This window comes from Corvus moneduloides, chromosome 24 (assembly GCF_009650955.1).
Source record: "Corvus moneduloides isolate bCorMon1 chromosome 24, bCorMon1.pri, whole genome shotgun sequence".
Classification (NCBI taxonomy): domain Eukaryota; kingdom Metazoa; phylum Chordata; class Aves; order Passeriformes; family Corvidae; genus Corvus; species Corvus moneduloides.
In genome coordinates, this window is record NC_045499.1 from 1,371,582 (window position 1) to 1,398,840 (window position 27,259).

The 27,259-nt window shown below is 47.0% G+C and overlaps 1 protein-coding gene across 8 annotated transcripts in view; it reads left to right on the plus strand.

Moving 5' to 3' along the window:
* Positions 1-27,259, plus strand: part of PPP1R12B (protein phosphatase 1 regulatory subunit 12B) — a 130,365-nt gene that overhangs the window by 9,614 nt on the left and 93,492 nt on the right. For all 8 annotated transcript variants that reach the window (XM_032132789.1, XM_032132787.1, XM_032132791.1 and 5 more), the window contains exons 2-3: positions 24,758-24,888; positions 26,382-26,500. In XM_032132789.1, the coding sequence (XP_031988680.1) occupies positions 24,758-24,888; positions 26,382-26,500 (250 nt within the window). The remainder of the gene's footprint in view (positions 1-24,757; positions 24,889-26,381; positions 26,501-27,259) is intronic.

Below are 27,259 nucleotides of genomic sequence, written 5' to 3' on the forward strand. Positions count from 1 at the left end.
TTCTTCCCTGGCTTCATGCTCCTTCCCTGTATTCTCAGGAAGCCAACTGATCCGCTCCATGCTTCAGCCAGCTCGACTTAGTGCGGGCTGATGTTCTCATCATACTCTTTTAGGGAAATCTGTGTACCCTGCAAGGCTTTGAAAGGTAGAAGTTGTGTTCAAAGGGACTGTTTCAAAGACTTTTGAGAGGCGGAAAGTCACTGTTGAGTTGCAGAGTCTCTTCCAGACAATTGTATGGAGAGTCTGTAGAAGCAGTTTATTGTGACTGTCTGGCCTCTGTCCCCTTGCTCTCCCTGAGAGCTTGGCAGGTTGTTTGCTGCAGAGCTGCTTTACAGCCAGCTGCCCCAGCCTGTGCCAGTGAAAGGGCTCATTCTGTCCCGGGGCAGGATACTGTTTACCTCTGTTGTCCTTCATAAACCCTCCATCAGGCCCTTTGTCGAGCCTGTGTAGGTCCCTCTGAGACGGATTGCCTGCCCCAGCCATGCCAGCAGTTTGAGATCATCTGTAGACTTGGTCAGAGTGCTTTCTGTCCCATAATTGGTGTTAATTGAGTTTGTTAAGGAAGACATGGATTTGTAGTGACCCCATATCAGCCCTGAGGGATGCTGCTGGTAATCAGCTACTGGCTGGACTTCGTACAGGTGATCACCTTTTGAGCCTGATATTCTCACCAACGTCAGTCATCTGCTTCTGCAGTCCAGCTCCTGCCTGTTGGAAACACTGCCAGAGGCTGTGTCAAAGGTGTACCACACTTGCTCTCCTGTCCTCCACACAGGCAGCTTGGGGGGCAGTCAAGTTAGGCAAGATTTGCCACTGGTAAATCCACACTGAGTGTTCCACCGCCACCTCCTGCTGGAAATGGCTGTCAGGAAGATTTACTACACAGCATTTCCAGGGGCTGTGATGAGACTGAGAGGTCCAATGTTCCCTGGATCCTTCTAACATGGCGGGGTGCTGTTTGCATGTCATCAGGCCTCCCTTTGTTACCATGACCTTTGAAAGTTGACAGTGATTTGCAGTGACATCAACCAGCTCCCTCTTAAACCATGTCTGCATCTGCACTGATCTCAAAAGTGGTCCATCATCATTCCTTCCCCCCATTCCCTGGGTTGAGGCTCTGGTGCTGCATGGTGGAGCTAACAGGACAAGTCTGTGCTTCCTGGGAACTGCACTTAGTCTGTTCCCTCGAGCATGTGTCCATCTTGTTGGACCAGGACTGTCATCTGGAGCGCTGCTGGAGTTGTGAGCCTGCAGGAAGCTTCAGCCATACTTGCCTCTGACTCTTTGCAGTGACTCTCAGACATTCCTAGAATCACAGAGCTATGGAATGGTTTGGGTTGGAGGGACCCTTAAAGATCATCTTGTTCCAGCCATGGCAGGGACATTTTCCACTAAACCAGGTTATTCAAAGCCCTGTCCAACCTGGCCTTGAACACTTCCAGGGTTGGGACACTCCTGTGAACACAAACTAGCCATTCCTAGGGCATTTTCCTTATTTCCGTATCTCCCTGATTTTCCCTTTCTGCAGCCCTGCCCCCCCCCCCCCCCCGCCCCCCCTTAAAAAATGTAAGTTTGATGGTGAAGTCCCTGCCAGGAAGGAAATAGGAGATGTTCTTTCCACTTGACTTGTCTCTTAGTTCTTCAGCATTCAGTCCTGCAGGAACACAGCCAGTGAGCAGTTGCTGTTGTCTCATACCTGTGGTGCCTTCCCTACTTTTTTGGTGCAAACTTGCACAGCGACTTCACCGACAATTCCGAATGGCTTGTCTGTCAGCAGCGCTTCAGTTCTAAGGCATGTCGTGACCTCTTTTCTTCAGGAGCAGACACACAATCAGAAGTGCCAGCAGGTCATGTCTCCCAAGAGAGATGATGACTATGGATTTCTGGTTTTTACTACCGCTTTGGTAAATGCTTCTTCCCCATCCTGCAGCACAGACATCAGTGACTCTTAAGGCTGGATGTATTCTCTTATTGGACTTGGCTGTCTTAATTTTATTAGTGGGCTTAGCAATTCCTTCCAGTTGCTGAGGAATGCTTCTCACTGCTCCAGTGTGCTGACACTGTAGGAAATGCTATAAAGCCGAACATACATTTCTTGGCTTGTGAGCCCACTTTAGTGGGCTTTCAGTCCAGCTACCAATTTAATCACTGCTGCACTTCAGATATTAACTGTTGTTCAGTGCCATCTGAATATGGAGAGGGGGTGCAGGAGGCACCAGGTAGGGACTGGGCTCTGGGGAGGATGCATAACCTGTGAGCGATGGCTGCTCAAGGCTGAACAGCCGTGAGTCAGCAGGCTCAGCTTGGTCCTTGCAAAAAGAATGTCTTAGTCCCACTTTGCTTATCCTCAGCACTCCATGGGCTTGTGGCAGGTCAGTCCCATGTGCCCAACTGAGGCATGTGCCATCCCGGGGAGCTGGGTTTGAGTAGCTTTGAGTGCCAAAGCTTGGTGCAGGCAAAGCCCTGCTCCTGCCAATTGGTGAGGAAACTGGGCTGGTAGGTAGGAGTCAGTGGCTCCAGTGGTTTGGAGACCAGCAAGCAGAGCAGTGAGGGGGGAGGAGGACTTGGCAGCTGTAGTCCCTCCCTTGGACCAAGTGGAATAGCCTCTGGCTAGGAGGGGAAGGAACCAGTGAGGATAACAGCCCTGTGTGACAATTTGTGGCTTTTCGTACCTTTGGATAGTCCTGAGTGGGACTGTTTGCTGTTCCTGGGCAGTTCCACCACGTGCTGGCTGCTCTGCATCCCCAGGGTGTGTGTGCTGCTTCAGGGCTGCCCAGATGCTTTCTGGACCAAAGTGCTGCTCTGAGGGGTCAAACTGCCCTGAAGCTCTTGAGCTTGTTGCCAGGCCCTATGTCACTTGCCTACCTACTGCCATTTATTTCCCAGAGCCTCTGTCACTTCTCTTAATCTAAATAATTCAGTGGAAAGCTGAAAGGCAGTAGAGTTCCCACCAGGTCCTCAGGGGCTTCACTTTTCATCCAGGTGCCCTGGGGGCCAAGAAGGCCAGTGGTATCTTGGGGTGCATTGGGAAGAGCATTCTCAGCAGGTCAGGGAATGATCCTGCCCCTCTGCCCAGCCCTCGTGAGGCACACCTGGAGTGCTGTGTCCAGGTCTGGACTCCTCAGGATAGAAGGAACCTGGAGCTCCTGGAGCGGGGCCAGTGGAGGCTGTGGAGATGAGGAAGGGCCTGGAGCATATCCCTGCCCAAGAAAGGCTGAGGGAGCTGGGGCTGTTCAGCCTTGAGAGGAGACAACTGAGATGGGATCTCATTCCTGTGTGTCAGTGTCTGCAGGGAAGGCTCAGAGCAGGGCCTGGGCTCTGCTCCCTGGGGCCCAGCGCTGACACAAGAGGAATGAGCAGAAGCTGATGCCCAGGAAGTTCCACCTGCACATAAGGCAGAACTTCTTCCATGGGCAGTGACCGAGCCCTGAACAGGCTGCCCAGAGAGGGTGTGGAGTCCCCTTCACTGGGAGTATCTCAGACCCATCTAGATGTAATCCTGTGCCATGTGCTCTGGGATGACCCTGCCTGAGCAGGGAGGTGGGACCAGATGAGCCACTGGGGTCCCTTCCAACCTGACCCGTCCTGTAATTCTGTGATCTCCAGTGCGATCTAAGCTGCACCTGAGATACTGCTGCAGACAGAGGTACTCAGATATTGGTGTGTCAGCCCTCTGTGCAAAGGCTCCAGTCATGAACCTTCCAAATTTCAGGTCAGATCACCCACACGTCTGCTGGGGTTTGCACCCCTTCCCTATTCCCAGACACATGGGTCTGGAAGGTGGGGTGTACAGGGAGAGATGGCTGCATGAGGACGAGTGTATTTGCTGCAGACAAATAGTACTTCTGCAGACATCTACATACTGGATCTATGAAATGGGGCTTCCTATAAAGAAAATTGAAAAGTGATGATTTAGTGGAATTTAAATCCTAATTATTTCAAAATTGAAAGAATGATATATTTCTCCTTTTGACATACCATCTTTTATATGTTGTGGCCTGTGTGTATTCTCCTCTCTATCATAAATCACTATATAGGCACGTGCTCTATTCAGGGAGCACAGTGTCCATTTTTGGGGGGTTTTTTTTGGAGTGTATTGGGAGAATCTGAGTCTTGGATACAGCTCAACAAAATGGTTTCAAATGACAAATCTGTCCCAGTTTTGGCATTGTGTGCTGAATAGTTTTGTAGTGTTTCTCAGTGATACTAGGGCTGCGTGCCTTCAGTCTTTCCTATACAAAGATCTCTTAAAAAATTAAAATTCAACTGTCTGAGCTTTCCCAAGATACAGTACTGACAGAAGAGGTTCCAGAACTGCTCAGACAAATGGAAAGTGTCAGGTCTTCAGCATCAGCTGGAACTGGCACATGAAGTCACTGAGCTATTATCCATTGTGTATAATGTATCACGTAAAGCAGCTACCAGGGCATGTCAGCGGGAAGTGACAGTTTCCAAAAGGGACTCCAAGAAAAACCTGAGAAGTGAGGTACCCAAAGCAGGCAACAAGTATGTGGAGAGGAGAAATCTGGTGGAGATGGTATGTTTGGATTTCCAAAACACTTCTGACAACATCCCTCTATGGAAGCGCTAAGAAACAAAGCTGTTGTGAAATAAAGAGATCTTACTGATTAATTACTGTCTGAAAGAGAGAAAACAAAGGCTGGCAGTAAAGGATCAGTTTGCAGGAGGAAGGAGAGTTATCCTGTGCATCTCCTCTGGAGTCTGTGCTGCTCTGCACACCTTTATGTGAGACAGGAAGAGAACATAGAGCGAGGTCACAGTTTGCAAAGGTTCCTGCACAGTCAGGATGATGAAGTGTGAGCTGGCCCTGAAGGGTGTCAATATTGGCTGATTTGCTGATAAAATGGCTGGCAAAATTTGATCTGTAAATGGGGAGTAACATTTATGGGGAAGCAGTGGCTTCCGATCCAGCTATCACAGGCTGGAAAAGCTTGTATTGTGCCCATGTGTAGATTAGTATGTGCAGTTCTCTTTATACCATCTCAAAAAAATTACATAGTTAAGGGAAAAAGATGGGAAATAGCAGCAAGGGGATCAAAGTCATGGATTGGTTTCTATACCAGGAAAGAACAAAACTTCTGCAATTCCTTCTGACTGACAGAAGCCACAAGCACAGATATGATAAAGGTATCCAAAATTATATGTAAAATGGCATTAGGGATGTTTGGTTTTTCCCACAAGGAAGAATTTAAGGACATCAGAGTTTTAAAGCAAATACTTTTTCTCATCCAGTGTAATATTCAGCTGTGGAACTAATTGCTTTAGGATACAGCTCATGCCAAAAGCTTCAATGTGTTCAGAATCTGCAAGGTGGGTAAAATTTCTGTGTAAGTTAGGGTCTAGATTGCCAGACTCTAGGATAGGTGGAAGATACAAAGAGCAATTTGAAAAACATTATTTATTGCGGGTGAGAGTCAAGAAGAGAAAATAAGGTGGGGGAAAGCTAATAAGCCCAAAAACCTCAAATGGTAAAGGAAAAGTTTTTAAATCCAGTGCTTTTTAGAAAGCTCATAATGCTATCCTGCATAAATGGTGGCAATTCTGCTTTGTGTTTAGTGGGCATCTTTATTGAATTTTTGGGTTACTTGCTGCAGTGGCATGAAGATTATATTTCATAGTGTCCTCTAAACTAGAAAGAATATGTATATGTGTGGGATATCACCTTGCTAATCCAGGAGATTTTGAGCATATTTCTATTCCTGGCTCAGTAGCCTGAACTGATACATCTGACTGAACACAGTGTCGAGGTGTTCATGCAAGGGATGGATTTCCTCTTTTCTTCCTCATCTGCACTGGGTTTTCTTTTCATTCTTGGATGATTGACAAACAGAATTTGACCTTCAAAGCCCTAAATGGTTTGTGTTTTAAATGGATATCACTTGAGTCATTCTGAACAAGCATTCCCTCGTGCTGAAAAAGATAAGTGGTAAATGTGTCTGTCTCTCGATGAGAGACTTCAGGGCTGTGCCAGCCTGTACAGCAGCAGAGCCAAGGTTTGAACTTCAGAGCATATTGCAAGAGTTATTTTTGTTCCCTTATATTAATAGCTGCTATAGAATGAGCCCTGTGCTTATGGCCAAATTCTGTCTTACAGTTACTCTGAGTATTGGCTTCTCTACAGTCTACAACTCGGTCCTCAAAATCCATTCTTTTCCATTTAGTTTAGGTGCTGTTAATCGATAAGAAAATTGTTCAGTGTTGCAGAAAGTGAACCAGGAACAAAGAATTGATTGTAGCCCTTGGGAGGGGATCTGTGTGCTGACAGCACACCCAGCTTCCTGCAAATTGTGCTTGGGATTTCAATTCAAGCCCTGGCCTAAACAAGAACTGCTGCATCTTTTAAATTACAGTGTTGTGGTGATGAAACAAACCTTCAGAGTCTTGGAGATTGTTGACAAAGCTACTAGCTTCTTTTTATAATTTATTTATTTTAAACATTGTCATGGAACCATTAAGTTTGGAAAAGACCTCCAAGATCATCATCTCCAACCTTTGACCAGCCACCTTGTCAGCCAGACCAGAGCACTGAGTGCCTTGTCCAGTTGGTCCTTAAACACCTTCAGGGATGGGGATTCCACCACCTCCCTGGGCAGCCCCTTCCAATGCCTGACCACCCTCTCTGTGGAGAAATTCTTCCTGATGTCCAGCCTGAACCTCCCCTGGTACTGCTTGAGACTGTTTCCTCTTGTCCTGTCTCTTGCTGCCTGGAGAAGAGGCCGACCTCTGTCCTGCTAATGTGTTGCTCTGGCCTAGTCTCAGTCTCTAACCATTTACCCCTTCTCCAGTTTGTCTAAACTGATTTCTTAATGCTTTGGCTTCTTGGAGCAGTGCTTGGATAGTTCTCCTTCTGTGGTAGGGTGCTGAAAGCTGCACCTCTTCTGCTGCTGTGTGTTTGGCCTTTTGCTGTTGGCCCACAAACCGGGCTGGACTGTCTCGGTGGTGAGGGCAGATGGCTGCTGTTGGAGAGTTCCAGATGTGGGTGAAAGAGGTCACAGAAACCCTTCTAGTTCAGTCCTCTGCACTGAGACATGACCAGGTTTATCAGAGCTTTTCATAAAAGACCATTAATTAATCCCTTCCTAGACATCATCACAAAGTACTTGTCAGCACCTCCCCAGAAGCCAAGCAGCCCCAGTGCCTGGCAGGCTCAGTTGGAACCATGGGTGATGTGCTTCCTGCTTCAGCAGCACCCCACTGAGTCATTCAGCCAGCCCTCAGTTACCTGCTGGGGACAGAGAGGAGGGCATGGAAATGCTGGATTGGGAGTAATGTTATCAGTCATTGATGCTATCACAGCATATTAGTGAGTGCTGCGTTGGAAGACACAGACCCCAAGGAAGCAGCGTGGGAGCTGTCAGGGCTGGTGTGGAGCCGCTGTGTGCTGCAGCACAGCAGTGCTGGGACTGCTCTCACCTCGTCAGTGCTGTGTCCTTTATGTTCTTGTTTTGCCTTTAGTTGCTGCCACCTAAATGTAGGAATATTCCTATTTTGCTTCATTGTAAGAATGTTTATGAGAGACACTATTTATGAGGGGCTTGGCTCTGCTCTCTGGAGCTCTCCATCTTCTCTGCCTTGGTTTCATCTTGCACCAGTAAAACGTGATCTCTGATTCTCCTTTTGAATAAGAGGGACAGAGCTGGGCCTTGTTAGTCTGATGGGACCTTTGGAGGAGTGTTCCCACAGGCTCAAGGAATTGCAGGCTGTGTAGCTGCAGTGGGTTGGGATAGCAGCTGTGGGGAGCAAATGTGGAACAAACATCCTGCTTTTCCCCAAATGTTTTACAGCTTGTTCTCTTTTTATCTTTCTGCAATCTTCTTCAGCCAGGTTTTTTTCCCCAAGGAGTTTATTTCTGTGGTACCCTACAAATAGTATAAACCACATTTATGATGCCACAAAAATCCGTAAGAAATGCTATTGGGAAATGGGGTAAGTTGTTTGGGTTTTTTTGTTTTGGAGTGGGTTTTGTTTCTTGTTTTGGTTTGGTTTTTTTCATTTTTTAAGCTGAGCTTTTTCTCATTCATGTCCCATTCATGTCTCTCATATCTTTTTCGGTTGTGGAGACTAGAATTTATTATGATACTGAAAATCTGGTTCATTATATAGAGGCCTAATGGTATTTTATGGTTTGTTTTGTTCCACTCCAAGTAATTTCTAGAATTTGCTTTGATTTCTGAGCTTGGAGCTGATATTTTCCTACAGCTATTTGCTATAATCCTAAGAGCTTTTCCCTGAACTCAGTAATAAGCTCAAAGCCTTTTATTTTGCTACATGTTGTTAGGTGTATTTTGTGCCTGTGATTCACTCTACAGTGATCTGTACTGCATTTCATCTGCTGTTTTTTTACTGAGCAGTTGCTCAGTACTGTTAAGATTCTTCCAAGTTCGTCCTTTGCTTTACCTCTTGAATAGTTTCACCAGCAAACTTCACCTCACTGATCACCTCCTCTTCCAGGTCCTTTATGTAGTACATTTGGTAGCACAGACCTTGGGGGAGAGCTTTCTGCAGAGCTCTCCAGGAAGAAGATCTATCACATATTCTGGTCTCCCCGTCATGAAAATACATTTAATTGTGCAAGGATCTTCCCTCTTACCTGGGCAACTCAGTGGCTTCAGGAGCCTCAGTGAGGGGCCTGGTGAGAATCCTGTAGAAAGTCTCTGTGGATAGACTCATAGAATCTCTGGAGCTGGAAGGGACCCAGAATGGTCATCAAGTCCATGCCCTGGCTCTGCACAGGGCAACCTAAAAAATCACGTCATATATCTGAGGTGAATGTCATGTACCATTCCTTGTCTACGTGCTTATTTACCTTTCAAAAGACTCCAGTGGCTTTCTGTCACATGACTGCCCTCTGTAGAAGCCTTGGTGGATCTTTTCCAAAGTATCACAATTTCTTATACATCTGCTCTTCTGCATTGTACCATCCACTAATGTGACCCCAGCAGCTTGGTTTTCTTGGGTTTGGTGAAATCTTTCCCTTTCTCCATTCCAGGAGTTTCCTCACTTCTCAGTGACTCCTCCTTTCCATCTTCTTAGCCGTATAGTGACATGCTTGGTGTTTGTCCTTTTGTCTGGTGCTACACCAGGGGAGAGTTAGGCTGGATGTCAGGGAAGGGCTCTTCCCCCAGAGGGTGCTGGGCACTGCCCAGGCTCCCCAGGGAATGAATGGGCACAGCCCCGAGGCTGTCAGAGCTCCAGGAGCGTTTGGACAAAGCTCTCCAGGATGCCCAGGATGGGATTGTTGGGGTGTCTGTGCAGGGCCAGGGGTTGGACTTGATGATCTCTGTGGGTCCCTTCCAGCTCAGCAGATTCCATGATTCTGATACATAGCCTTGACATGGTTTCCAGGAGTGCTGCCCAAGCAGTCCTGCCACCCAAGCAATCCTGCTGTCCCGCTCCTGTTCAAAGCCATTGAGTTTCTGGAGCCTCCCCTGGCTGTGCACCTGCTGTGCCTGCAGCAGGGAACTCACCTGCATCCCATGGCCATCATCACCTGCCCAGCCTTGTGCCTGCAATCCACCTGCTCGTGCTTCAAGCTGGGAACTCAGCCTGCAACCAGGGGTACATCCATGGTCTTGGGGATCTGCAGTCGTGTTCCAGTGAGACAAACCCAGGATTGCTCTCCCAAGGATCATTTCAGTGCTTCCTCCTGCAAGCTCTTCCTTCACATCTGGCACAGAGATGGAGCTGCATTGGGATCCCTCTGAAAGTCTTCCTGCGTGATGCTCTTTGTGTCTCTTTACTCTTCAGCAGAAACCATAGAATCATAGAATTATTTGGGTTGGAAGGAGACCTTGAAGACCCATCTAGTTCCAGCTCCCCTGCCATGGGCAGGGGCACCTTCAACTAGACCAGGTTGCACAGAGTCTCATGCAGTCTGGCGTTGAACACCCCCAGGGTGGGACATCTACAGCTTCCCTCGGCTACCTGTGCCAGGGCCTCACCTTCCTCACAGTAAATAATTTTTTCTTGATATCTAGTAAAAACCTGCCCTCTTTCAATTTGAACCCATTCCCCCTAGTCCTGTCACTACATGCTCTTGTCTTGCCCCGTCTTTCCTGTAAATTCCCATAAGGCACTGGAAGGCAACAATTAGGTCACTCTGAAGCCTTCTCTTTTCCAGGCTGAACAATCCCAGTTCTCTCAGCCTTTCCTCATAGGAGAGGTGCCCCATCCCTCTGATTAACTTGGTGGCTTTGTCTGGACTGGGGTGATCCACTCAGACGAGAGATTGTCCCATGCCTCTGGCAGCCAGGCTTTGTTGACAAACCTCGCCTTCTGAATTCTCCTGTTCACCATCCAGGTTGTAGGACACTGTTCCTGAGGATTTCCCATACCACCCACCTGCAGGGCAGACTCATGCTCAGGATACACAGTGCAATAAACAGAGAATTCACCATCCTCCAGCTGGACTTCCACCAGGTTTTGATTTACTTCAGGGATGAGTAAGTGCTGTAGTTCACCTGTAAGGCCAGGCAGCTGCCTGGCTGGTGCTCCTGGTGGTTACAGAGGTGAGGAGTTTGCTCCCCCTCCAGCCCTCCCTTTGCTGGATGCATTCATTGCTCTCACCATTTCTGGCTGCGACCTTTTTTCAGCATCTGCCATCCGTGTGACACTGTGGAAGTCCTGTCAGGGCACTCAGTCAGAGTTCGCAGCGGGCTGCCAGGACCTCAGCCACGCGGGGCATGTGCACAGCACTGAGGCAATAGCTGGGTTTATGTTACTCTGAGGAAAACATAAGAGTTTGTATCAGATCTGTATTTCTTTGATCACGGAGACCACAGTTCCTGATTAGACTTGAAATGTGCCACTGGAGAAAGTTGACACCTTGGTTGTGTCCATCTTTCAATCTACCAAGGTATCTGGTGTCGTGCTCTTACAAAGGGCAGTGTATGGCTGCATCCTTGGCACACTCAGCTACCCTGTGAGAGTCTCACAGGGCAGTCAAGCAGTTCCTGTCCCTCTGCACTGACCTTATTCCACAGGTCATTTTTCTTTAACAGCTCAGTGCTCTCTGTACCATATTGGCCACTACCTCTCTTTTCCACGGGCATCACAAGAATGGACTCCGTGCCCTTTCTTTGGACTGCCGATGGCGTCAGGAGGGGAATGTGCTCAGAAACCAGCAGTGAAGGATTTTGTTACTGGTGACTGTGCTGAGATTTGCTTTAGTTTATTTCTCACAGGAATAAAAAAACCCAAAGACACTTTGCTATGACTGAGCAGCCCTAACTGTGTCAATTGATTTCTTTTTCTTCTTTTTTTTTTCCCTGTGAATAAAGGCAAGTGCAAATGAGCTCTGCCTGAAAGTGTGGTTGGCATTTGAAAACTCATACAAATTGGATCCTCAAATATATGTATTTTTCCAGTATTGGGAGTTCTTGGAAAGTTTTTACCTCTGCTCTGGAGCCAGGCTGGGAGAGCTGGGGGTGTTCAGCCTGGAGAAGAAAAGGCTAAGAGACTTTAGAACTCCTTTCAGTGCCTAAAAGGTCTCCAAGAGAGCTGGAGAAGGACTTTGGACAAGGGCCTGGAATGTCAGGACAAGGGGGAATGGCTTCCCACTGCCAGAAGGTAGGGATAAATGGAAGGAATTCTTGGCTCTGAGGGTGGGAGGCCCTGGCACAGGTTGCCCAGAGCAGCTGTGGCTGCCCCAACCCTGGAAGTGTTTGGGGCCAGGTTGGATGGGGCTTGGAGCAACCTGGTCTAGTGCAAGATGTCCCTGCCCATGCCTCTCCTGGGGCCCTAGCTATTGGAAGGGGCTCTAAGGTCTCCCTGGAGCCTTCTCTTCTCCAGGCTGAACACCCCCAGCTCTCCCAGCCTGGGTCCAGAGCAGAGGGGCTCCAGAGCTTTTTTTGGGGTTTTCCTTCAAACCCCAAACCCAAACCAGTCTGGGATTCTGTGAAGGGATGTGCAGATTCTGTCATAGGACCATGAACTCCTGTGTTCTCCTTTACCTGCTACACTAAAAATGCAGCTGTAGTCCGGGCTTAAATTGCTATGTTTAGATAGGCTTATTTGCTGTGTTTTGGGAAAATAGCTAGCTTAACTTCTGCTATAATTATATCAAGGTTTCAGCAGCATTTAAAAGAGAACATTTCCTTAAAGCTGCAGTGTGGTAAGTGATGTTGCAAATCCCAGTGATGGCACTAGAAATGGAAATGCTGCAAAATCTTAGCTGTGGGCCTGTCAGGAATAGTGTTTTTAGAAAGGTTTCTTTATCCAGCCCCCTCTTTGTCAGCTCCATCACTTGTTATGCTTCAAAAAAAAAAATCTGTGTCCTCTGTCAATGTGGAGCCTTTTCCTGCTGGGAATAGTGACTGGTGGTTGAGCCATGGTGGATGCTGGGCTCTTGTTCAGGTGTGGGCAGGAAGAGTGGCAAAACTCAGAAAAACCCTTTGTTTGCTTGACTGAGAAGGCTCTGAATGGCACAGGACTGGAAATTGCCCAAGCAAGCTGCCACACATCTGTCTGGGGATAATTTTTGCCTCTAGGAGCACAAGGACTGATCCTCAGAGAGGTTTTAGCCACTGAATATGTAACTGCAAAGTAGCAAATTCAAACTTTCCTGCACACTACCAGACTGGAAAGGAAAATGAATAAATAGAATTACTGACTGTATGTTTTTCTTTTTATATACCAACTTCTTTTTTCTGGCCACAAAGGTGAAATTCAGATCTTGGAAACAAAACTTGATGTGGCTGCAAGACAGGGATGTGCACAGAAACCAAGGGCCTGTCAGTCTGTGAATACTGACGATGAATCCCTCCAAGGAATCTCCCCTTGCTCTTCACCTGCAGTTGTGTTGAGATGTTTCTGCTCACAGCCACTGGTTTCTAGTCACTTAGTGCTAATTGAGCGTTTTTAGCATTTGCTGGAGTTCATGAAACTTCTCCTACATGAACTTTGGTGTCTATAAGGTAGAGCTGGTTTCTGTGAAAGCAGTATTGGCCCTGGAGTGACTTGGATGCTTTCTGTGTTGAAAAATCCATTTTTCCCTGGGCTGTAGGCAGCATGAGCTGTCTGTCTTGACATAAGCAAGATATTATGTGGCAGCTTAAGACTATCTCAGTCCTTCCCTTCCTACTGCTCCTGTCATGTGCCTTTCATACCAGTGCAAGTGCTTGTCTGGTCCCACTATGAGCCAGTTTAGCTCCTGGATCTGTTCAGTGGGATATCAAATGAGTGTCAGTGCCCTTGCTGGGGGAGAGGGTCTGCTGGCAGGGTATAAGGCAGGGCGAGGGCAGCCCTGGCTTCAGCAGAGCCTGCTGCAAAATCCTGCCATGGCAGAGACTAAAGAAAGCCTGGAGTGATCCACAGAGATTTCTCTGTCTGCCTTTGAGGTCTATTGTTAGGCAACACAAATCTCACCTTTAGTTTGCCAAGTTGGAGCTAAAATCATTTGCAGCTGTTTTTCCATGTCTCTGCCGGGGTAGGAGAAGACCTGGCGAGGCTCTTCCTGTAGAGGACTCTCCGCCACAGCAGAGGGGCCCTGCCTGGCCTTCCCACCCCACCTTGCCCTTCCAGCAGGTGCTGTGTGGTGTGAGCGGAGCCACCCTTCCAAGTAGGACACAAAGTGATTTTACATTTTCTTCCCCCATTACTGACCAGGAGAGTTCCCATTTGGCATTGGCCATACCGTGCTGCTTGGCCACCACCAGCAGCTCTTCAAGGCAGTGGGGTGAATGTCAGCCCTGGGCTGCAGGACACCACCTTGGTTTGGCTGAAGCTGATCTAAGGCTGCATCTTAGAAGTTTAGGATATGCTTGTGTTGTAGAGATGATGGCAGAACCATATCTATATTTGCTTGTGTTGTGAAAATGAAGTCTTTAGGAACTGCATTAAATAGTGCAGTGTAGCACCTGATGAAGCACCTGTCAGGACAAAGGACTGTTAGCAGAACATTTCTTTGCTAAGCAAATCTGCAAGTACCTAAATTTCCATTTTTCACACAGGAGTGAAATGCTTGTGAGCTTTCTAATTATGAAACATAGAGTTATTTTGGGCAGGAACAAAAATTCCAGTCATTTAAGGGCAAGATTTTATATAGACTGTCTTGATCGAGTGCCAGGGAGCGCTGGCTGAGGGGGAGAGAAATTACATACTTAGTGGTCAGAATGACTAAACTGGTGAGACTTGAAAAGCCGGTGCTGCTCCACACCATTAGAAAACTGGCAGTCCCTGCTTTTTAGTGACAGAAAGACTTTATTTTTAGTGTTGGCAGTTGATCACGTACTGGACTCATTTCAAGCTCTTCTCAGATGGTACAAAACATTAGCCTCTGACTGGTGTTGAAATAATGGGTATTAAAAATCGTGCTGGAACTAGTGGGATGATGATGATGATGATGATGAAAAGGAAGGGAGTAAAATGATGATCTAGACTGAATTCTGAAGTCAGTCCCACATGGTCTGGTGCTGGTTTAGAGCTGTGTTGTGGGCTGTGAACACAAATGGCAAACCAGTCCATCGGCTGCAGAGGAGGAGCACTGTGGAAGTGGAAAATCAATGTCTTGGGCCCTGTTTGGATGAGAGGTGAATTCAGTGCAAGTTGCTGGACACATGGGAGCACAAATGCTGTGAGGCTGGAGGGGTTAATAGGACCATAAAATGTCCTGAGTTGGAAGGGATCGTGGAATCCGACTGCTGGCCCTGCACAGACACCCCAACAATCTCAATGCCTGAGAGCATTGTCCAAACACTCCTTGGGCTCTGGCAGCCTTGGGGCTGTGACCATTCCCTGGTCCCTGGGGCTCTTTGCATAGTGAATCCATGTCTGTGTGGTCTGTGCTGATCTTCCTAGGTTTGCCAAAATACTCTTTGATTAGAAATGTTAAGGAGCAAAGAGCTGGCAATCCTGTGTGCCTGTGCCTGGCATCCTAGCAAGAGTAAAAGCAGAGCAATTTAGCTTTCTTCCCATTTCCCTCCCCTTTCGGTAACACAGCTGACCTTCTCTTTCCTTCCCGCAGTGGCTCCTGTTTCTTCACAGAAGCCGAGCTGGAAGCTTTGGCCTTCTGAGGGCTGCCCCAGTGAGGGCAGGTCAGGGAGAGAAGTCGGGGAGAAGTGAAGTGTGGTGCTTCAGCACTCACTGGCAGCACCCTCACTGCAGCGCATGCAGGAGTCCTGGCAATTCTAAAGAATTCCACAGACATTTAGCCAAGCCATCTCTGCTTTAGTGCAGCAGGTATTTACATCTAACTCCCTGTAAATAAGTTGATGGCCCCAGTGCATATATGAAGGTGTGGGGAGTTTCAGAATGTGGCTTCTATTCAAAGCACTTCTCCACCTGACATTTCGTGCTGCTGTTTTGTCTTGGAAATGCTATGTTCATGGTATAATTATGCCTTTGCACGTATTCCTCTCTTCCCATGTGCTCTGCTGGGTTTTTTGTTGTGCTAATCATTGTAAGAGATTTGTTGTTGGTTTCTTTTGATGACTGACGTGAATACTGCTGAGTACTTCTCGTTGTGTGGGGAGTTTTTTCCAATGGAAAAATCTGACATAATCCATATCTCTCTTCCTGCTTACACGAGAAGTATGACTCAACTGTTGTTAAAAAAATGAACCTCCATAGCTAATTAATCAGACTAGAAAATGAATCTTTTTATCTCATTTCGCTCCCTTTCCCCCTGTTTTCTTTAAAACAGAATTTACCTCTTTCTGCTGGTTCTAATGCAATTGTTTCAGAATTAGATTTGCCAAGGATTTTAAAGCATAAAGATTTTAAAGCTGGATTGGTGGTACAGAAGTGCCCGTGCAGGGTGTCGAGGCATGAGGACACACAGAAGCCGGGCCTGAGGAGAGAGAAGAGGAGGTGCAAAAGCTCTGTGGTTTTGCAGGAGCAGCAGTACGAGCTGTTTGTTGTTCTCCAAATCACTGGTGAGTGTAATCTGTGCTGCCAGAGATACGGGGATCACTTGGAGGTGGAATTTTTTGGCAGTGCCGGTTCTGACAGAAGCCCCTTAAGAGCAGAGCTGTGATCATGGGACACCATGGCAAGGTCATACCTTCCAGTGCCGACAGTCCGAGTGCTGACAGTTGCCAGGCTATTTTGGGAGCGCTTTTCCCTTTGTTTTCTGTGAACTCTTCTCTCTGTGCTCCCAGATTTAACCCTGATGCTGTTCAGCTGTCATCGGCCCTGCCTTCATTTGTGGGTTTGCGGTGTATGTTGACATCACGTATTTACTCTTGCCTTGCATTCACTGGAAGATTGACTCCCTCCATCTCCTGGCTAACATTGTTCCATATATTTTAGACTTATGGCATGAGAACATTCGAGAAGTGATTCTTGTCATTTAATCACTTCGGCTGTGCTGTGACAGCATGACTGAATTGCCCTGCCCAGTGTGCTTCCAGCCCAGTGTGTAACAGTTAATGGTGCTGCTGGTGTCAGTGTTGGCCTCTGGTTTGCAGGAACCCTTTAGCCATTTCCAAAACTCCTCAAAGTGGTCTTGTTACACCAGTCCTATATAAAAAAGTTGTTGTAAAGAAAACCCTCTCAAAACTCAGATTAAGGAGTGATCTGGTGGTTCTTGGCTCCAGGAGGGTTGTCCTGTGGCCGCTGGTCAGTCCTGGAGGGTGAGGTTCAGCTCACCCTGGTGTCGCTGGATCTGTGCTGGTCTGCAGGCAGTGGGAAAGGGCAGGCACATCCCACCCAGCTTGGACAGGCAATGCCCTCTGGGCACATCTGTGTCTTTACATTTTGAAAATGTGGATGAAACTGATCCTTTGCAAGGCAAGGTGTGGGAGTACATGGCTGGGCAGGAGGAACCATGGCAAGCTGGGCTTAAGCCTGCTGGGGCTCTTGTGGTGGTCTTGGGCTGAATTCAGACTGCACTTGCATGCACTCAGAAACCATTCTGCTTTTAGGCTACTGCTTTTGATGGCCTGTATTCACTCCACCTCTGCACTTAGCACAGTCTTTTAATAATTTGAGTGTACTGTCTCCTCTTGGTTTGTCTGAACAAAACTCACTTTTTTCATCCCATATCTGATGCAGAATTTTTTGTAGCTCCTGGGTGGTGCAGCCTCTGTCACCCAAATGAGTCTACATCAGGTTTCCAGCATGAGGACATAATTTAGGAGGCAAAAGCCAGAGGCTTGGGCACATAAAGTGTCAAAGCCGCAGAGGTGAGTCAGGTCTGGATCAGAATGGCTGCACAAATCTGTCTTCTAGTCCTTCCTCACAATTATAGAGTTCCCTGAATTTTCAAGGAATAAATGTGTCTGTGTATATCTATATGAACATATATGCACGCGCTTATGATAATCCACACACAAATCCACAGCCTGGAAGGGCAAGGAGAATTCACTGCTGGCACTGGAGGCACTAGATTAGGAGTCTCCTGAGGTATTTGCCAGCTGCAGTGATTCCATGGTGTATCTGTTGCTGTTCTGTACCTGACTGGCACTGGGGTATGTTGAGAGCTGGGTGCTTTTCAAGCAATAGCAGATGGTCCCTGCACTGAGGGTCTCTCCATCTGAATTGTAAGTGGTTTCCCCATTTGGAAGGATGGAGTGGCTTTCTGGGCGCTCTGACATATGGAGAAGGCTCCTGAAGATCATTTCAAGAATGATGGATGTGTGGTTGCATTAAAGAATCTCAGAGGTGTTTGTCAATACTTTGACTCAAGAGTTACAGAAGCAGGAACAGAGGGAAGCAAACCGTGTCAGGGAAGGGCTGGGCGTGTAAAGAGCTTTGAACATGGTTCAACACTTGATTTCTGGATTGGAGGAGAGTCTGGTAGAAGAATTAGTAATGGGGGTTTCATGAGCAATCTGATTTAGCAGCAGCAGCATTTTGCACAGGGCAAGAGGTACCACAGTGCTGGGAAGCTCTGGAGATGGGTATTTCCTGGAGTAATCAAGAAGAGCTGAAGCATGGCCTCTCCTGGCCCGGCGTCTCTCATACTCCATTTCAAAAGCCAGCGTGTGCCTGAGCAGCCAGTTTATGTATTGCATTTATGTGTGACAAGTGGAACTGCCAAGTATGATTTCCATGTGGGAACCATGGGGATTGCTACCCGAGGATCCGACACGGTAGGATTACAAGATTTTCACTCTTGTGTACAGAGAAGTCACCGAGACTGGGTTCTGTCACAAGACTAGGGTATTCATAGTAGAAACACGTAGCACAGCAGCCAAGCACACAGCCCTTTCTGCTTTCCCCTTCCTGCATCTTCCTTCTGCCTTGAGCAAATGCATGGCTTCTCTCTCTCAAATCCCAACCAACCACATAGGGAGCACCAGGGAATTAAATACAGCCAGAGTTAGCCCACAGCAGTTATTACAGGTTTCCTGGCTGGCTGATTCCAAGCTCCTACATGCTGCTTTATCCCATGATCATATGGCACTGGGGGATGTGACGTGTTATTTGTAAACTAAGTATTGGCTCAGAGGGGCTGCGGGGAGCAGCGCCATGTGCTCCCAGCCAGGCTCCCCCTTGTTACAGGTATTGCTGTTGGCAGGGCAGCACCTTGTGCAAGCACAGGGCAGGACATGGCCCTGCTGCTGAGTGGCTCTCACTGACATCCTGGCCAGAGCTGTTCTACCTGCAAACAGCTGCACTGAAAGTTGTTCATGTATTTATGCTAAACCACTGAGAACTGGGCAAGTTGTGGAGAAAATAACCACCTTCACGTGGGTGCCTGTGACAGCCCTGCAGATGTGCAGTTACTGCCTGGCTTCTGTGTTCTTCTGGGTTTGTAACCACTTTTCTCCTTGTGGAGGTGAAAAGGTATACTTTTTTTTCCTCTCAGCTGATCCCAAGCGATTTCTTAGGAATTTGTCAGGTGGTTTAGTTGCTCTCCTCGCTGCTATCCTGTGTGTATCTAATATGTAGTGGAATGTAACACCAGTCCTAGGCTGGGGCTTTGCTAAATGTGATGCACCCCTAGAAAGTGAGCGCTGTCGCACTGTTCACACCTTCTTGGAGCCCGATTCCCAGTCCCCTGAACCCTCAGTCTCATCCCATCTGTCTCTTTTTCCTCCCTGATCCTCCAATCTCTGTCCCAGGGGATGCCCAGGAGATATGCAAACCAAACCCTTGGCAGGCAGCTGGAGCAGATACTCATCAGGGCTCAGTGGTGCTTGTGCGTTCTGGGTGCTCGGAGGAAAGAGCAAACACAACACCATTGTAATAATGAGGTTTCATTCAAGATAAGATCAGATTTTGTCTGGTGGCTGGACAAGCCTTGCCAGATGAGCCAAGTTGTTCTGTCCCATTTCCTGGTGTCCCCGTTTCGTTACTGTAATGTAAACTTCATGCTTGGAAGAAGAATGCCTTGGCAACAGCTCCTGGCAAAACTCAAATCTGCAGTGAGTGCCCCTGGCTGGAAAGGGCTCCACCTGTTAGCTGCAAAGGGGGGAAGCTAATATGCCGTATCTGCAAATTTTAGAAACTGAGCACTTCCTCCCTATGGAAAAACTGCTAAATGCTGGTCTGCTGCCAGGAGCTGGAGGAACTCCATGAGCTGGGGATGGAGACTTGCCCAGCGATGCCTGGGATTTAAATCCTATGAGCCAACTTTCTTTGCGTGTTGAGTGGGTAATTCTGGGCACTGGATGTGGTTTGCATCAAGGACTGCTAAAACTGTAATACATTAGTGCCGTTCCAGAAGCCCTTGAAGCTTATCAACTGCCAAGAAAAATACAGGGATGGCAAGAGATTAGCCTGCTGAAGATCCACAGTGAGAGGGAAAGATACTCACCCTGTACTCCCACCCTGTCACATCACCCTGAAGGTTTTGTTAGAGCTTGTACAGAGGCAGAGGATAAAGAAGGAATTAAAATTTTAAAGACAAAATTGCTATGCTCTGTAGTTAACCTTGCTTTTAGCCTCTCCTACATGTGAACCAAACAGCTGAGGGTTAGCAAGGCCTGAAATGGAAAGAATTAAGCCTATCCCTCTATTTTTCTTCATGCCTGATTCCAAGGGCAGTTTAAGAGAGGGAGTGTTTCCTCACATGAAGTAACTACCCACCAAAAGGGCAACATTACTTCTCAGCCAAACTCTTTTTGACTACCTCCCTTCCATTACTTCCCAACCAACTCTTTTTGACTACCTCCCTTCCCTTTGGGGGCTGAGGGCAGGTGTCTGCTTTGTGACTCTGCTCCCCGAGGTCGTGGTCCTTACCTTGTTCCTAAGGAATGACGGATCAAATAAGAGAGGAGAACTCTGCATAGCAATAGATCCTCTTGGGTTACTAAACTTATCCACTCTCCTAAATTTAAGGTTGGAGGATTAGTAGTCCTTAAAGGAGGACATATCTACCCCTTTACTTCCTCTTTGCCCTCTTCTCCTTCCTCCAGTAACCTCAGGTAACCCAGCTGGCTCAGCCTGAAGGGGAGCTGTGCCCCTGAACCCCAGTGAAGGCGTTTTTCCTACAGGCTGGCTCACAGGGCTTAATTTCAGTAGATTTGCACAAGAAAACACACAGCAGAGATGTGCTGGAGGGGTATCAGCAGTCGGGGCTCTCAAAAATTGTAGGTGGACAAATGTGTGCCCTAAGTACTTCTAAACAGTGAGAATTTTGTTCTGTAGTGTGTGTCTTGGTTAAATGATGTCATGTATGAAACTATTAATACCATTAATGTATGTGCAAGTATGAATTCCCTGATAACATCAGTGCTAATCAGCTGATAACTTAAAAGTACACACAGAAATAGATTGCAACCCCTAAAAGCTGCCATTTAATGTCGTAACATTTTTAAAGGCTTTCTAAAGTTCTTAAAGTTCAGAAGATCTTTAGAAGTCACCAATTTTACTTATTATCCAAGTTGTTGACCTCATAATTCTTGCTCTGAGTTGTGTTAAACATGTCATATCATGTTAAGATATGAGAAGTGTATTCTTTTAGGGTGTCTGACTAAAAAATTATGTAAATAATCCCTTCCCTGATAGTTTCTTACATGACACCATGATGAGATTTTCAGAGCTGAGCAGGAGTTACTCAATACTTTTTTGTCAAATGCCGTTTTTGGAAACTCCTTTTCCACCTCAATTTTTCAAATCTTGGCCAATGTAATTAGTAGCATGTAATGATACAACAGTGCAAAAAATTCTTGCATTTTGATATTTAAAGTAGGCAAGGTCATACCTGTCACTTATAAAACTGTTCATGTTACTCCAGTCTGTGTGTCTATTCCTGTGTGTCATCAGCTTGCATTAAAATCAGTATTTGCCAGGCAGTGTCCCATGGCTGGATCACACAGGTGGAACAGCAGCTTTTCCTTGGTCACATACCTTGATCAGCTTTTCATGAACTATGGAAGAGTGGAGGAGGGTTGTTTCTCTTACATATTAAGAATACTCTGCTGCTCCATTAAGGATACTCCACCTTTGCACTTGGCTTTCTCTTGGTGGTAAATGCAGACAGCAAGTGTTTAAATGGTCCTGGCTCCCTTGGGAGGTGAGTCCCTGCTGCTGTCAGCACCCACAGAGCCCTGACACCTCATCATCGATTGCTCTCTGCAGGAGCCAGGAGAGGCAAATCACTGCAGATTTCAGTGTAGGAACAGGTGGGGATTGATCCCATTATCCTGCTGGTTCTATGGATGCATTCCATCAGAAGCAGGCAGGATGGGGACCAGCACAGCAGCAAGGCCAGCAACAGGGAGAAATTTAAAAGAGTAACAGGGGCTCTTCTATGCATTTAAACAGGTATTTAACTTTAGAGTTCGGTCTATCCAGTGGCTTGAGCAAGATTTCCCTTGGCTGATTGCCAGGCTATGCAGATGAAGTAGGTGTATTTGATAAACAGTGTAAATATAATTCTCTATCAAATATGTACAAAGCTCACGCTCTAGCGACATTCTCCAGTCTAAATTTAGATTCCCACTGGAGCTGCAGGTAACACTTGAACAAACCCAGCAGAGTACTGAGTGTGCACAGGCAGGAACCATCCATCCACCTCGCTGCCTTGGCTGATAAAATTCCTCTGTGAGGCTCTGGTGTTGTGGGCAGCCAGAAGGCATTGTGCCCGAAAGAAAACCACTGCGTGGGTGAACCTTTCCTGGCTGTTTCCAGAGCAGTGTGAAGTCAACACTGGTGGTGTTCCCAGGTCAAAATGTAAGTAGCTCATCAGGAAGATGTTAAGTGCAGTTTATTTGAGGTGTGTGTTGGGAGAAAGCTTAAAGTAAATCACAATAAATATGAGTTGCAGTAAAACAGAGATTAGACCTGAGTTTTGCAGGCTCAGACTTGAATTCTCAAAGAATTTCTCCTTGAGCTGAAGAGGGATTATTATGGATCCATGCGTATCCATGCCCACCTATGCGTGCATCACATCCTTTACCTTCCTGCTGCATTTCAGTGCATTGGTACAGACAGAAGACATTAATAGATTTGTTTGTGTAGTTTGCAGGATTATGGAAATCAGGAGTTTATCCTTTTTACAGTATGTCTTAAAATTAATCACATGCATATTGGGCACACAGTAGTTCCCCTGGACAGTAGGAATATTTGGCTTGTGTTTCCTGCCCTCATCACCTGCTGATACTTGGAGGCTACATCTGTGTTGCTGAAGCAGAAGGAGCAAGTTGCAAGGAAAATCCTGATTAGATTGTGAGAAGAATTACCCACAGAGAGGATGGTGAAGCACGGGGATAGGGAGTCTCCATCCCTGCAGGCTGAACTGAAGCAGGCCCTGAGCAGTGTGATGTAACAAGATTTAGCCCTGCTTTGAGCAGGGGGTCAGACCAGATAAACTAAAGGAAGACCAAACCCTTGCTCCTGAGGCTGGTGGTAGAACCTGGTTTGTGTCCGCGTTGCTAAGATGTAACCATGTCTTGCCCCATATGCATGGACCGGGGCTCCTCCAATCTTATGGCGATGCTCTTCAGTCCCCAAGATTTTTTGTGTTGAGCTTTTTTTTTTAATTTTACTGCTTGAAATAATCCAAGAGAAGCCTCTCAGAGCAGGGTTTACAGGACAAAACTGGTTTGGGCTTGAGGGTGGGAGGGTGTTGATGGACTGAGTAGGGGGGATGCAGCCAGTCCAGATGGGGCTCAGCCGTTCTGGGTTTGGAGCAGCCCCTGAAGTAAACGACTTGTAGACTTCTGCGTGTGCTTTTCTGGCCAAGGTTCAGGTAAACCAGTTTAAAGCAGGGCCAGGAAACACGCTGACACTTTCAGCACAGGCACAGTTGAGACTTGAGCCTGCTCCTGGGGCATCCTTTCCCAGTGCTGTGGATGTTCCCTGTGTTGTCTCATGTTTGTCCAGTACCCGCACTAGGAATTAGTTATCTGGAGTGTACTTCCTTAGAGATTTCAAAGGTGGGCTTATGTGTGGCTGTTTGTGAACCAAGCAAATGGAGGACTAATTCGTGATTGTGTCCTAAGCGGACAGTTTGGGGTTTGCACTGAGAATCATAGAGTGTCCTGAGCTGGAAAAGCTCCACAAGGATCATCCAGTCCAACCCTCCTTGCAGTAAAAATAGCAAGAGCTGGTTGTCCTGGTCCAGGACATGCTTCTCCTTTGACATGAGCAATGCAGCACACATGAATGCGTTGATAAACCAGGATTGTTTCTTTTTGGTGTGTGTGGATATTGATTCAAGAGGATTTCCTCATTTTTGTTCCTTGCTGGGACAGGAATAGATGGATAGTCAGTGCTGCTTGTTTTAGATGGATCATCTGGGGGTCACCTGACTGCTGTAAACAATAGATGTGCCCACATCAAGCTATGCAAAAGGATCAAATGTTGGGATTTTGGAGGAATTCTGGACAAGCTGTTTCCCTCTCTAGTAATGAGGAGCTGGGTTTCTGCCTGGGGATGGACATGCAGTAAAAAACAGTCCTTGCACCTCCTGCTCATGCCCTGTGCTTCCCAGCAGAGGCACACACATTTGGATGTGTGTATTAGGTTGCCAGCTCATCCTTGAATAGCAGCTTCCAGTGAACTGTAAATGCAACGCAGAACATGCTGGAGCCAGGAATTCGAGGAAGGAGGAATTCCACCCAACAGAACTGCTGAGACTTGAAAATCAAGCTAGGTTTTCTTCTGGCAACTTCAAAGCAGGGAGCTCTCTGTAAATGCAGGCTCAGGAATGACTACAGCAGCTAATCAAGGGCTGTCATTCTCTTCAGCAGTTCATGGGGCTGTAGAACAAACAGGGAAAGTTTCCTGTGTTAGAAAAACAAAGAGATATTGCTGAATAAAGAAGTTATTAAGTTCTCTAGAACTCTGCTTTTGCAATGATTACCTCTGTAACTGAGCTGCTTTAGTCTGGCTCCTGGAGCTGCTGCTTTCCCTTCTCATCCCCGCCCCTAGTGAGGCCTCATTGTGTTCACTGTTACAACCTTTATTCACTGACATTTTGAGGACCAATATAATCTAAGTAAATACACAGCTTGCCTTGCTTAGAGGGATTTGATGCCGTACGTAAAACTAACACAGATCCATTATTTCAGCGTCCCTGCTGTGGGGAGGGAACTGTGTGCAAGACAGGAAGGAGATCCATGGTGAAAAGTGAAGTTTGAGCAAATTCAGCGGTCTTCTATCTGGGAACTCTTAATTTTTGGAAGTTCTGAAATTAATTTGTTTTAGTTCACAGATTGAAGCTACCCAGAGCTTTAAGGTGTGCTTGCTCACAGCATGGGACGTTCAACCCAGAAATTGCCTGCTGCCAATAAGCTTCCAATGAGGGTTGTATGTTTGATTTAACACCAACACCTTTTTGTTTCTCTCTTCCTTTTCCCTTCAATCCTTCCCCCCCCGGACATCTCCTCCCCTCCTCCCTCAGGCCTGTATTGATGAGAACCTGGACATGGTGAAGTTCCTGGTAGAAAATGGAGCCAATGTGAACCAGCAAGACAACGAGGGCTGGACTCCTCTTCATGCAGTGGCATCGTGTGGCTACCTGAACATAGCAGAGTGAGTGAGTTTGGGGCTATTCTGGGTATTTATAACACTTCCCCGTGCCTCTCTCTTCAGAGCAGGTACACAGGTGATGGATACTCTGAGCCTTGTACAATGCTTTGGCAAGCAATGCTGAAAATAGGTGCTTTCCTCTTGGTATTGAATTCTGAACTTCTGAGGATTAAGGTGAAGCCTTCAACTGGTTGCCTTTTGCTGCTGCCATTATTAGACTGTCTTATGATTCATAGATACTTTAACTAAAATGCCAAGCAAAAAGGAAATGGGACAGCTGGTACAGGGATGTGTAGTGAAGGAGCTCCTCCATGTGAGGGTGGTGAAGCCCTGGCGCAGGGTGCCCAGAGAAGCTGTGGCTGCCCCTGGATCCCTGGAAGTGTCCAAGACCAGGCTGGATGGGGCTTGGAGCAGCCTGGGACAGTGGAAGGTGTCCCTGGCCATGGCAGGGGTGGGACTGGATGGGCTTTAAGGTCCCTTCCAACACAAACCAGGCTGGGATTCCGTGACTGCCTTTCCTTACCACAGACAGACTGGTATGAGCAGTGCTGTGGTTAAGTGGAGACTTTCAAGTTCAGCTGTCAATCCAGCACCACGAATGTGTTCACCACTAAACCTCAAGGGCCACATCCACTCATTTTCTGAACACTTCCAGGGATGGTGACTCCACCACTGCCCTGGGCATCTGTGCCAGGGCCTGACCACTGTTTCTGGAAAGAAAGTTCCCCCAATACCCAACCTGAGCCTCCCTGGCACAGCTTGATGCTGTTTCCTCTTGTCCTGTCCCTGTTCCCTGGCAGCAGAGCCCAACTTCCCCCGGCTGCCCCCTCCTGTCAGGGAGTTGTGCAGAGCCACAAGGTCCCTCTGAGCCTCCTTTGCTCCAGGCTGAACACCAACCCATTATTCTTTACCAGTCATACTGTGTTTATATATTTAGTCCACTACAGCTACCAGAAAGTTTCCAAAATTTGAATAAAAGATAACTATTTCTTAAATGCATTGAAAATAAATTATAAAACCAAGCAACCTCACCCCACCTATATTTGTGTGCTTACATAGATACTTCTTTTACTTCTCAGAGTTTTACTGATTAAAAGATGTACAAGCCAAAGAAGACATCTGTTGCTCTTGAATGAACTTTTGGTAAAGTTATAAAAGGACAAATTCAAAAACTGATGATACTTGATGAGGCTTTTTTTAAAATTAGTATAATTGCCTTTTCTTCAAAAAAAAAGGGACAATCAACCAGGTTAAAGCAAGAACAGGGGTATTTAAGTAACTATGGAGAAAGAAAAACTGTGAGCCTCTGAGCAAGGACCTTGCATTTACAATGAACGTTTTTAGTCTAGAAATTGGCTAAGAATAAGGTCCTCATTTGGTAACTGAACTTGCATGAGAAAGACAAATACTTTGTCGTGCTGTCTGACTGCCTGTGTCATTGCTCTGAAGCCAAGCACACGAGGTGTGACTTGCTGGCCTGGGTGTCCTTGCTGCAGGTACCTGATCAGCCACGGGGCCAACGTGGCTGCTGTGAACAGCGAGGGGGAGGTCCCGTCCGACATCGCAGAGGAGGCGGCCATGAAGGACCTGCTTCTGGAGCAAGTCAAGAAACAAGGTAAAGGAAGGGCTTGAATATGTGAGCGTTGGGACCCCTAAGAGCTTCTGTATGAGAATTCTGCTGCCTTGTTCTCTGTTGGTGAAGAGAACTGAGATCTGGCCCAGAAAGCAGCAGACAAGTTTTGCTTTGCTATCAGGACACTGGAGCAGATGCAGGAGGTTTGTTGTCTCTGTCCTTGGGATTCTTCAAAGCAAGACACCACAGTCCTGAAATCTGATTCATCAGATCTGGTTCCTTTAAAAGTGAGATTTAATTCTGCCCTCTAATACCAATGAAAGGTCTTGTTTCACTGAGACTTGATGAAACCGAGGTGTGATTTACAGGACTGCCAAAGGCAGGGACCAGGAAATGAATATTCCAGGCCTGGAGTGACATGCTTTATCCTGATTTTTCCCTAGATTTCTTCTGCCATCTCCCCTTTCTCATCAGGTGTGCCTGGCTGAGGGGCTGCTCTCCAGGCTGTCCCTGCACAAACATCCCTGGCTGAAGAATAGTTTGGAGCTGGTGTTAAGAAATGCTTTATCAGTCTAAAATTTTTCTTCATACTCACGGAATTCATTTGGGAGTGGTTGAACGTCTGCATGTGTGTGTGAGAAGTTTAAATTGTGTCTATGAATTTCATCAAGAATGTTGGACAAGGAACCCAAGGAATTCCTGAAACTTCCATCTTTGCACACAGTTAAAGCTCAGCTGCATTCATGTCTGAGCTGGGTGATCTGGCTTTGAAGTTACCCTCCTTGGAGTGGGTGTTTGGGC